This window comes from Haliotis rufescens, unplaced genomic scaffold (assembly GCF_023055435.1).
Source record: "Haliotis rufescens isolate VD_foot unplaced genomic scaffold, xgHalRufe1.0.p SCAF_25, whole genome shotgun sequence".
NCBI lineage: Eukaryota > Metazoa > Mollusca > Gastropoda > Lepetellida > Haliotidae > Haliotis > Haliotis rufescens.
In genome coordinates this window covers 2,466,037-2,479,678 of record NW_025963946.1, presented here as the reverse complement: position 1 = coordinate 2,479,678, position 13,642 = coordinate 2,466,037, and the positions used below count along the sequence as shown (strand labels likewise).

Here is a 13,642-nt window from a genome sequence, read left to right as displayed (position 1 = left end):
ATTTGGATAAATAGCCTGGATACATTTGCCAACAAAGCTTCAATTTGGAAATGACTTCACCACTTCCTTCTCTCTCAGCACAGAATGATTCTCACTAATGAGGTAGTGAGTATGGTATTACACCGCTTTACCAAATTTCCAGAAATATCACGGCACGGGGCTTCAGATATTGTACCCATGTGGGGAGTCGAACCCGGACTTTGGCATGATCTGCGAATGCTTTAACCACTGGGCTACCCCACCATGTCCTCTCACACATGAGCCTGCATTCACCATCCAATCCGAATTACTCCGAGAGTCAGCATAGATCTAATTTTAAAAATTGCGACCTCGTACAAGTGAGCACTGAATTTCTTTTCTTGATGTCCTGCATTTGAACCTGCTTCAAAATGAATCTTTGGTGGCAAATGAGTCCAGCATATTTATCAAAATAGAATGACAATACAATACACGGGGAAATCAAAGATGTACACAACACACAAGACTAGAAACTACATGCAATTAAAAATTTTAATTTTGTAGTGTATATGGATTTTTTTAAACAGATGGCTATTTGCTGTTTCAGACTTATAAGATTCCATATATGCATATAGGCATCTATGTTTGTTAAATATGATTATGATTATTTATGAAAGCAAGAAAACAAATAGATTCAAACATTTAACGCAGTGAGGCAGCACAATAAGGATAACACACTGTTCACATGAGGAAGAGAAAATAGGATATTTCTGCAGGCTCTCTGATAATGGTCTGCCCTGTGAAAGAAGTATGTATTTACTTAAATTTCAGTTGTAAAATGTGATTGGCAAGTAGGGCTGAGTATCCTCCTCTAGTGTGAACAGTTTATATAGTGGTAATTTAAGACATGTTTCACCTACATCATCAGCTGATACGCAAATTAAATAATCTTTGTCAGTATCATGAGTTTATTAACATACAAAAAAAGATAAAAATTAGGATCACAGAAATCTTTCTGAAAATAATCAAAACCAACAATTTATGAGACAGGTAAATATCACTGAGATTTACAACAAAAGCAGTAACTCAGTTAGGACCAGGCCAACTTAATACCTTGTACTACGGATCAATCTGGCTCTCCTGGGCCATTCTTCAAAACATTGAAACTTCAATGGGACATAATCTTCAGTAAAACAAGCAATTAAATTGGCCTGATCATAAGAGACAATCACATTCATTGCTCATCTCCCAATCTAGGTGATACGATCAGTGGAAACAATCACATTCATTGGTCAGGTCCCCATCTAGATGATATGATCTGTGGAAACAATCACATTGATTAGTCAGCTCCCTATCTAGATGATACGATCTGTGGAAACAATCACATTGATTAGTCAGCTCCCTATCTAGATGATATGATCTGTGGAAACAATCACATTCATTGGTCAGCTCCCCATCTAGATGATACGATCAGTGGAAACAGTCACATTCATTGGTCAGCTCCCCACCAAGATGATATGATCAGTGGAAACAGTCACATTCATTGGTCAGCTCCCCTTCTAGATGATACGATCAGTGGAAAAAGTCACATTCATTGGTCAGCTCCCAATCTAGATGATATGATCAGAGAAAACAGTCACATTCATTGGTCAGGTCCCAATCTAGATGATATGATCAGTGGAAACAGTCACATTCATTGGTCAGCTCCCCATCTAGATGATACGATCAGTGGAAACAATCACATTCATTGGTCAGCTCCCCATCTAGATGATATGATCAGTGGAAACAGTCACATTCATTGGTCAGCACCCCATCTAGATGATACGATCAGTGGAAAAAGTCACATTCATTGGTCAGCTCCCCACCTAGATGATATGATCAGTGGAAACAATCACATTCATTGGTCAGCTCCCCACCTAGATGATACGATCAGTGGAAACAATCACATTCATTGGTCAGCTCCCCACCTAGATGATATGATCAGTGGAAACAGTCACATTCATTGGTCAGCTCCCCACCTAGATGATACGATCAGTGGAAACAATCACATTCATTGGTCAGCTCCCCATCTAGATGATATGATCAGTGAAAACAGTCACATTCATTGGTCAGCTCCCCATCTAGATGATATGATCAGTGGAAACAGTCACATTCATTGGTCAGCTCCCAATCTAGATGATATGATCGGTGAAAACACTCACATATATTGGTCAGGTCCCCATCTAGATGATACGATCAGTGGAAACAGTCACATTCATTGGTCAGCTTCCCATCTAGATGATACGATCAGTGGAAACAGTCACATTTATTGGTCAGCTCCCCATCTAGATGATATGATCAGAGAAAACAGTCACATTCATTGGTCAGGTCCCAATCTAGATGATATGATCAGTGGAAACAGTCACATTCATTGGTCAGCTCCCCATCTAGATGATACGATCAGTGGAAACAATCACATTCATTGGTCAGCTCCCCATCTAGATGATATGATCAGTGAAAACAATCACATTCATTGGTCAGCTCCCCATCTAGATGATACGATCAGTGGAAACAGTCACATTCATTGGTCAGCTCCCCATCTAGATGATATGATCTAGATCATTGTCTCAATACACGAGTGACTATTATGATGTTCATACCATGAAACAGGGTACCACCAAGCACTGAACATCACAGATTTGTAAACGATTAGGACTAATGACTTTTAATATGGCTTAGTTATTGAAAACTGGATTATAGTACAAAATATATCAACATATTCATAAATATATTTGTAAATAAAATATGTCAAGAAACTGAAGATCAGTACATCTGAAACATTAATATATCTGGAAAAATCACAATGCAACACACAAATGAGAACTACATTTCAACAAATGTTTAGTTTACCGACAGTCTATAAAACTTGTTAAACTACATAGTAACAGCAGTATTACAGTCATATTGTGTCACAAGGGTATTTTAAGGGGGAAATATATATTTTTGAAATATAAGGTGAAAACGTGAAAAAGGATTTTTGATCTACTTCACATACAACAATGGAAGCCCATTGGTGCAATATCATGGTGTTTTCTTTCTTGAAATTTCCAGATACCATTTTGAAAGTTCAAGATACTATGGTAAAATTTTTAAGATGCTATGTTGAAAAGTCATGATAATACAATTAAGGCCTTAACATTGTTCTTGCACCTGACATTTCCAAGTAGTACCTTGAATTTTCATCATACATGAAGAGCCTTGAATTTTCAATATAATATCTTGAAATTTAAAGAAAAAATATTTTGAAACATGATATGGCCTTAATGGGCTCCGGTTCATAATGCTTGATCAGGCAACACTCTTTCTAAAACTTGGTTTATGAATTCAACAATTCCAAAGGATTGAAATGCAAAACAAAATAAATTAAATTTTAAGCTTCAAAATAAGTAATACGCTAAATAAACAATACTCATTTACAGGCATTAGCAATATATATTAATTATTTAAATACTAGAATTAAATCTGTTAAAATTTTATCTGAAACACTTCTTAACATTTTACAGAAATATACATACATATTTGATATTGAACTTTAAACAAAACACAAAAATATCCAACCTACCCACCAGAAGTTTTGGACCAAAAATCCGTAAACCAAATGGAAAATAAAGTCTGGACTCATCTTCCTGAGGCAAGGGACTTAACTGACAATAAAAGTCCAGTTTCCACCCTTGCTAAAATAGGCTGGAAATTCTTTGCATGACTTTTAAGGTCAGTTAACTATCTCGCTTTGGGAAGATGGGCCACGGAACACATGCAATGTAAAAAATGTATGAGTGACTGATGATGGTTATTATGCTGATTCATCAATATTCAGCATGACCAGGAACAAAGGGAAATGCGGTTTCACATTGTACAAACATGTTGGGAATCAAACCCCGGTATTCATCATGACAAGCAAACACTTGATCCATTTGGCTACTCATCAGCTGCTTCAAAGGGATACTTATATTTACAAACCATAGTCATATGAAAAGAATCAGGCGCTCTTCAATCTCATTAAAAATCAGATCTTGGTTCTCGCTACGCTAAACAAAAGATCTGAGGACATCCCATTACAGGTCATGTCAGAACAACCTTTCGCGAACTTTGACCGACCAATGAAATGACTAACAAATAGTCAACATTAGCCACTCAGAAAGCAGATGGATGGCGATTTTTAACAAAATCAGCCTGTAACCTTTTCAAGGTTGCATGATTAGAAAACACATTCCGACTGCCACTTTCCTGATGATGTAAGCGATGCTCTAATTGGTCAGATGAAAGGTCCTTCGGATGTCAATCATATCAATACTCTCTGATAAACGTCTAGAGCTCTTCACCAAGCCTCAGATTATAAACTGTTTTTGACGCGAGTTGATTTTTATTTGAAATCAAAATACAAATGTGTGAGATTCTGAATATGATATAAAAATAGGGGTTACTGTGGTATATGAATGTAGAAACCTCCAATTCTATTAGTGTTGTGAGTTAAAACAGGGACCACTTGATATTCACTTTTAGGCCAAAATATAATAATTATAATACGATCATCCCACACCCTGGCTAAACACACAGCCTCCTACTGACGTAGAAAATTGTTATGTGTTCCTTTTTTCACTTGACCTGATTAACTTGAAGAAATAAACACACAGTGTGTATCTACTTATCACAAGCCTACCACACCATCTTCCCGAGGCAAGGAGTTAACTGAATATTAAAGTCCAGTTTCCATCCTTGCCGAACTAGGCTGGAATTAAGGAGTTATATTTTGGCTGGACTAACAAGTCTATGCATAGTCCAACCCAAATTGCATAACAAAATCAACATCCGGTTCGTAAACTGTGCATGATTTGATGTGCGAAGTAAGACCTGTTATATTACAGTATAAATCTTGATTATCAACCAGATTGTCTTCACTGGGCGCCATTTTCTGTGAAGCAAATACAAGTGATATGAGAGATTGAATCTGATTGGTCAATAGGAGGGACATAGAAGGGACATAACTCATAATAACCACTGGTGGCACTATGATCAAGCCCAGGAATTCCAGCCTAGTTCGGCAAGGGTGGAAACTGGACTTTTAAAGTCAGTTAACTCCCTTGCCTCAGGAAGATGTATCAGTTCATGGGAATCACATCCGGCAACACTTTATGAACACAGGTACCATGTGTTTGAAGATTATTTTTTTTTAAATGTCCCACCTCGCATATACAAATTGGATGAAAATCTATCAATTAATATATAATAGCCTTATTTACAAACACTGTTTTGTATAGATCCTTCAACACATAAATACTTTTGCCTCAATTTTGTAAGCCATAGATAAAATTTTGTAACCATAGTAACCTAATAAACTACCAGCAACAAATTGAAATAAAATATTCTTTGGTTTGAACTAAAAAAACACACACAGATTTGCTAAATCACTTAACAACATAACACAACCATTAACAACATCATGAAAATATAGACATACATATGACAAAATCATAACGCCAAAACATCGATCAAGTAACTATCATGTACAGTAGGACCTCATGAATCTATCCATACAAGGAAGAGGTTTCTGGTGGGTCACACAAAAATTGAAAATATAATGACCCAGACTGCGAAGATAAGGCTAAAAAAAATAATGCTGTATTCGACGTAATAAGCACCCAGAGCGCTCTCAAAATTAGAAATAGGGGGCTTTTATTAGAATATTATTTTGGTTGAAAAGTTGAAAGATAAGTTGAGTTGAAAGATAAATTTCTTGGTTTATGCTGACAGACTAAAATGTTTATACACGACAGATATATTTTTCCAGAATTTAATTGCCCATAATTAAGGGTGCATATAACACACGAGTGAGTATTATACGTGAATAAATAAGTCTTGTGTACATTGATCAATCGGAAGGGGTGCTAATTGGGATTGTTCACTAGCCAATATATCAGCAAATATCACCGTGGGCGCTTATTACGTCGAATACGGTAGTCTTGGTTCTCAGGCACAGCCCACATCATCACACAGTCCAACCCACGTTTCGTTTTTGTTTCCATTATTAAAATGAAAAACCCAACACACAACCCTGGCAGTAAAAATTCTACATTACTTAAAAACAATGAGATTCAAAATAGCGTGAAACCTTGGATAAAAGTAATATAATGGATTACAAATGTAAGTCCAGATACACAATGAATACTTTATAGCAAGCTAACAAGCTGTATCTATGCAAGTACACACACACTGGTAGTCACGTCGGTAGTCAAATATTGTATTCCAGTATTTTACTCATCAAGGAATACATTTCCTTAGGTAGGCCATTTCCAAGGTTAATTGTACACGACTGTTTATTTGTTTAAATACTAATAAACAAAACAAAAACAAAAAAACGCCCACATGCTCTATATTTTCAAATGCCATTGCCTGAGAACCAATTCTTTTATTTTTCTAAGCCCAAGTGCGCAAGAGACCATGTCCAGTTTAACGAGGTCCTACTGTCCATGACACTCACTGCTCAGCAGTAAATGCAGAGTCGGCAAAAATTCACCATTGACAGAGTTTTGCTTATTGCATTAGGAACGTAGTTGTCGTGACTTTCTTATGCATTCCTGACCATTGATGCTACCCTTTGGTAGCGTTAACTCACAATCAAGTCCTTTAAACCATGCACTAAAATTCACCTGACTGACATCCTTTCTTATCTGACAAGGGGGCACGGGTGGCCCAGTCGTCTAAGGTGCCGCGATTCGCTGTGCAGAGTTGCATCCCTTGGGCACGCCTGAAACCTATGATTGTGGGTTCGAATCCCGTTTCGCACCAATTATCTAGGTTTGTCAGCACCATACCCGTGCTCGTGGGTTTCACCCAAGTGGTAAACGCCTGAGACCTGCATCACTTCGGGCTTTCCTCCAACATTAAGCTGACACGCCGCGATATAACTGGAATACTGTTAAAAGCTGCGTTAAACCCAACTCACTCACTCAGTCTTATCAGACAACTTGATCATGCCTTTACAAGTATGGACATATTGGACACTTGTTATTTAAGTGCTGCTTTTAGCAATTATCCAGCACACTGTAACTCTGTGGGAAATAAAACCTGGGTCTTCGGTGTGAAGATCAAATGCTTTAACAACCAGGCTAACCCTTCCCATCTTTCAGGGAAATAATCGTATGTCTTGAACATTTTGTTGAAATAAACCAACTAAAACAAAATTCCAGTGTTTTGAACACACACCCAACCCAACAACCCCTTACCTTGAAAAATTAAATCAGTCCTTAAAGACAATGAACACATCACCACATGTTGTAGTGGGTGAGTATGTTTTTTTCGCCGCTTTTAGCAATATTCCAGCAATGTCACAGGAGGACACCAGAAATGGGCTTCACACATTGTACCCATGTCGGGAATCGAACACTTTATCCCCGAGATGTTGTAACAACATTGCCTGGCGTCTCCACACACTAACCTCTATCTCGGACTAGCGGCACGTCAGTGACACCTGACTCTAAGAGAATAAACTAGGAGGGAGGTATAATATGATGCAGGCAGCAGATGCTTGCCATTTCGGTGAAACACGGGACCATGGGTAAGGTTATCTTAAACAGATGAATGTTGGATTTCAACCCAAAATCAGAAGATCATGACATGACAAAGGGACATAACTCTGCCTTGTTTTGAAGAATATCAATGGTTGGATGAAGGATTGTAATGAAGGCAAATGTAAGATGCAAAACCCCAAATCAGCAGATCCTGGCATGACTAAGGAACACCACTCCACATTGTTTCAAAGAAATTCAGTGGTGATTAGACTGAGGACGTGAATGAGATCTATCTCTTGCTACGTTGTCTTGGCAGTGCGGACTCGCTTCGCCCATGGAGATGCAGAACTTCCGTTGATGTTGAACTCTTCTCCTGCTCGAATCAATTCTTTCTCCAGGGTGTCTGCGATGGGTTGGAGAGGGTCGAAGGTGAAACTGCAGATCAGGCCTTCGCTGTTCACCTGGAGCAGATGGCACAACATTTAAATGGTGAGGTGTAGTGGACATTATCGATTAAGATTAAGGCGGTCCATTATCGTGTGTGATATGGAAAGGGTGCGCGGGAATCACGCACGCTCGAATACGGTGTTATCGTTGGGCGTCTCAACGTGCGTGATTCCCGTGCACCCTTTCGAGTTGAGTTGATTGGTTCAACTGTGTCATATGGCCCTGTGACACAGGGGTAGCATTATGCAGATGGCTGTTTCAATGAATGCTCGTTCCACCCGTGACGAACAGGTCTGGTTGTTGATGAAATACAGTGATAGCTAAATAGACACATTGACTTTTAAATAATCTCATACCAACTTTGACTGGAGTAGGTCCGATAGTTTTTCAGATATTGTAGTAAACGTCGGTACCTTAAATTACCTTCCAGACTATAGCTGTGGCTGTGTGTGGCTACATGTACAAGGTCTGGACTGATGCCGATTTTATAGTGCTAGCCCTCTGAGATACCAAATCACAGTTCTAAGAAGGACACCCCACTCAGACACAGTATACTGACTCTGAGCTGACCAGTCCTTGTTTTAGCCCCTTAATGCTGAGCGCCAGGAAGGGTAACAATAAGTACCATCTTTTAACAACTTTTGGTATGACGCGCCCAGGGATCAACCACCGACCTTCTATCCACTACACCACAGAGACGGTCCATAGCGCTGAGAACACTTTGTGAAACACATCCCTTTTCCTGCGTTTCAGTCGGTTGTAGTGCTTTTACAACAGATACTCACCAAATCACTTTTCTTGATCCATTTCTCAGATAATGTAAACTGCTTTGATTTTCCAACAGAGCCTGAAACAAAACGGAGGAAGCAAAGTTCAAATGAGATCCGCAAAATTTCACTTGTTTTCTGCATTTTCAGCAGTGTTGCAGAATATCAACATATTGAAAGCACACTAACACAAAGCTACACTGAACACATGTTAGATGGAATATTGTCATAAAGTCACAAGCTGCCATTATCAGCAAACAAGGGATGAAAAAATAAATTAAAATTTTTTTGTTTGTTTGTTTGTTGATTAAAACCACACTCTGCAATATTCCAGCTATATGATGGCAGTTTGTAAATAATTGAGTCTGGACAAGAAAATCCAGTGATGTCCAGACTCGATTATTTACAGACTGCCATCTTTAGCTGGAATATTGCTGAGTGCGGCTTTAAACAACAAACAACTTGGTATCTTGAAATTCCAACTTCAAGAGTCATCGATGACATGTATCGACCACATCAGCGAGCTTGACCATCCAATCCCGTAGTCGCCTCTTATGACAAGCATAGTCGCATTTTACGGCAAGCATGGGTTGCTGAAGACCTACTCTACCCCGGATCTTCAAAGAAACCTGCTACAACTAGTTAGTCATCTGCTGTATAACAAATCTGCCAAAAAGCTTCACAATTTGAGTCTCCACGGAGTTAAAAGACGCACATGCTCATCAACCCCTGCCATCATTTTTGTTTTCTTTTTTTCACTACCTAACGCTACACTCAGCAATATTCCAGGTATATGACGGCGGCCTGTAAATAATTGAGTCTGGACCAGACAATCAAGTGATTCTGGGGATACCAAATCATCCAGTCTGACCACCCGATCCTGTTTGTCATGTCTACGAAAGCATGATTGCTGAAAATCAATTCTAAACCGGATCTTCAAGGGTGCATCGTCTTTGTGCTAAATTCTAGTGCAACAGATGGTGTCTCCATGCTCAAAGCATAAATGTCGAAAATTGGAAGAAAAAAGACAGACCTGATTTAAGCTCTGGACCGAGTTACTTCCCTTCTTGGAATACACTTGTGATAAATATAGCAATGATTTTTTTTATGAAATTTGTTCCAAATTTTTCTGTACAAGATAATATTATCTTTAATTTAAAGTATAAATTATTGATTGGAACGGGTACTTAGGACCAATGGGAGATGAGCAACACACTAAGTTGTTGCCAGCTGAATGTGTTACCTTGGTACCACTGCACGCTGACAAAATGGAGACTGTGGAGCTGGGTGACCTCCACGACCTTGCCGATCTGAAGCTCCACTCCACTCAGACCCATCACAAAGTTACCTGCAACAGTCAATGACCTTAGTTTCTGACTGATGATTAGTGCTAAACAAGGTATGCTGGAGTAATATCAATTGCAAGTAGTTGCAAGGAAAGTAGTTTTTCTAATGTTTCTCAAAGTCTAATTTGACAGGTTTGTTTGTTTGTTGTTTTACACCGCACTCAGCAATATTCCAGCTATATGACGGTGCTCTGTAAATAATCGAGTCTGGACCAGATAATCCAGTGATTGATATCATGAGCATTGATCCACGCAATTGGGATCGATCACATGCATCAACCAAGTCAGCGAGTCTGACCACCTGATCCCGCTAGTCGACTCTTACGACAAGCAAAGTCGCCTTTTACAACAAGCATAGTCGCCTTTTACGGCCTCATGGGACCCTGGGTAGGAGAGTGTGTTCTAGCTAGTGTGAACCCATTGTCATTCATAATACTGCTGACTTAGAAATACAGATAGGTCACGTACACAAGTTTATTATTTAGTCATCAAAACCAATGAAGGTTTTTACAAGGCTTTCAGTGAGTGAGTGAGTTGGGTTTAACACCGTTTTTAACAGTATTCCAGTCATATCACGGCGTGTCAGCTTAATGTGGGAGGAAAGCCCGAAGAGATGCAGGTCTCAGACGTTTACCACTTCGGTGAAACCCACGAGAACGGGTATGGTGCTGACAAACCTAGAAACATAATCGGGGCGAACTGGGATTCAAACCCACAATCATAGGTTTCTGGCGAGATCAAGGGACGCAACTCTGCACAGCGAATCACGGCGCCTTTATGACTGGGCCACCCGTACCCCCTATAAGGCTTTCAAGGTCACTAGAATTATGAAGAACAAGAAAACAGCGTTATCACTTCCCCACCATGGGGCACATTAAAACTTTGTTTGTTCAAATAGTAGTGAACAAAAACTATAAAAAAGAGTCCCCTAAAAGAGAAAGGAGAGACAGACACTGGGGCCACTTTATGTCATCCTAAAAAATTATTAATTATTAAATTAATACACACAAAAGGTCCTTCTCTAGAAAAAATAATCTAATAAAAATAATAATAAGCTAACTTCAGTAGTTTCTGAAAAAACTTGTCCCCATTGCCCACACAATGCACAAAGTAAAATAACATGTATCAAGGGACGCAACTCTGTAAAAACATAATTTACTGGACCAATTTTCAAACTCAGTCTTGACAAGTATCACTTTGATAAGCATGCAAACTTTCATTCATGTAACTTCAGTAGTTCCTGACAAAACTTGTCCCCATTTCACACAGTATCTAAATTGATAAGAATGGAGCAAGGGCCATAACTCTGTAAAAAATGAATTTACGACACTTATTTTCGAACTCATTTGGAGATCATGACCAGTAACAAAGTGGTTAAAATCTATTTTTTCAATTTGTCCCCTTTGAGAAGCAGACAGACAGACGAATGGACAACCTCCGCTACTATTTCCCCGCCCCACTTCGTATTATAATAATGGTAGCCATGTTTAGAATGGCATCAGAATGTTTCTCAGTAAGTTATATATAGAGAATCTCACCCGAGTGTCTTTTGATATCAAATATATCAACACTAGTTGATAAAAGTGGAAAAATTTCGATGCCTGCGATTGTTGATATATTTGATATCAAAAGACACGAGGGTGAGATTTTATTCATCATCCAACATCATTCTTTCAACTTTTCCAATTTGTAGACAGTAATTAGGAGTGTCTTCAGTGTAAAAAGTACTGCAAACAGCTTCAGTAGCAGAGCCATTAGTGATGTCATTTGATTGTGACGTCATGGTAACCAGTGACGTCACAATGTTCTGCAAAGCATTGTGATGTAATTTCATTGCAGAGATATCTACAGTGTAGATATCGCTTGATCTAATCCCAAGATATCTCCTGTGGGAGCCAGTTTTGGATGATAAAGTAAGTTATATTGCTGGGATCATTCACACAAAGTTCCGGCGCCATTGGGCTTGTAGTTTTAAAGATGTAAATATGCAGTAACAGTAAATGAACAGGGGTCCATGAAGGTCAAGTTGGACATAAAATCAAAATATGACAAAAGAAATCATCACATGTTATGTGGAGATTGACGGATTCCCTGGTGGAGAGTTTATGGGCGGGGCAGGTTCTTGAGGGCTGGCTGAAACATGAGGGTGATCGGGTCGACTTGTCTGATCTACTTGCCAAGTGTGTTTATGAAACGGCAAATTCCTACCAGCTTCCAGCACTATTCTGGATTCGAGAATCGAGGTAGGCTGCTTTCAAGACATTCTACAGCGACAAGAGTCTGAACATTCGAGAGAGCACTCACATTAATTCTAGGGAATGGTCACTTGTTGCTGCTGCCAACTATCTGACACACTGATTATAAACATGAAACTTTGTGTCAAAATATGATTTACTGATTATTCCTTGATCTTGTGTGGCTATTTACTTATTTCAACATTTGGTTCTGTACGAACCGGTTACACTTTGCCTTTCATTTTGGAATTATCATCATCATCATCATCACCATCATCATCATCACCACCACCACCGCCACCATCACCACCATCATCATCATCATCATCACCACCATCATCATCATCATCACCACCATCATCATCACCATCATCACCACCATCATCATCATCATCATCACCACCACCACCGCCAACATCACCACCATCATCACATCACCATCACATCATCACCATCATCAGATCATCATCATCAAATCACCATCATCATCATCACGACCGTCATCGTCACCATCATCACATCATCATCACCACCACCATCACCACCGTCATCATCACAATCATCATCATCACAATCATCATCATCATCATCCACATCATCACCACCTTCATCGTCACCATCATCACCATCACATCATCATCATCATCAACAACATCATCATCACCATCATCATCATCAAAAATCAACATCATCATCACAACCACCACCACAATAATCATCATCATCATCATCACCATCAACCACACCATCATCATCACCACCACCACCATCATCACCACCGTCATCGTCATCATCATCAAAAATCAACATCATCATCACAACCACCACCACAATAATCATCATCATCATCATCATCACCATCATCATCACCACCATCACCATCATCACCACCATCATCATCATCACCACCATCATCATCACTCATCACCGTCATCATCATCACAATCATCATCATCATCACCATCACCACCATCACAATCATCATCACCATCACAACCACCACCACAATCATCATCATCATCACAATAATCATCATCATCACAACCACCACCACAATAATCATCATCACAATCATCATCATCATCATCATCATCATCACCATCATCCACACCATCGCCATCACCATCATCACCACCGTCATCGTCACCATCATCATCATCACCACCATCATCATCATCACCACCATCATCATCATCACCACCATCATCATCATCATCATGATCATCGTCACCATCACCATCATCATCACAATCACCATCATCATCACAACCACCACCACAATAATCATCATCATCATCATCATCATCCACACCATCACCATCATCACAACCACGACCACAATA

At 39.2% G+C, this 13,642-nt stretch overlaps 1 protein-coding gene across 1 annotated transcript in view; it reads right to left on the bottom strand.

Moving 5' to 3' along the window:
• Positions 1-6,837: 6,837 nt before the first annotated feature.
• Positions 6,838-13,642, bottom strand: part of LOC124121360 — a 35,752-nt gene continuing 28,947 nt past the window's right edge. The window contains exons 11-13 of the mRNA XM_048402244.1: positions 9,963-10,067; positions 8,738-8,799; positions 6,838-7,966 (exon numbers count right to left, since the gene is read on the bottom strand). Coding sequence (XP_048258201.1) covers positions 7,805-7,966; positions 8,738-8,799; positions 9,963-10,067 — 329 coding nt within the window. The 3' untranslated portion in view covers positions 6,838-7,804. The remainder of the gene's footprint in view (positions 7,967-8,737; positions 8,800-9,962; positions 10,068-13,642) is intronic.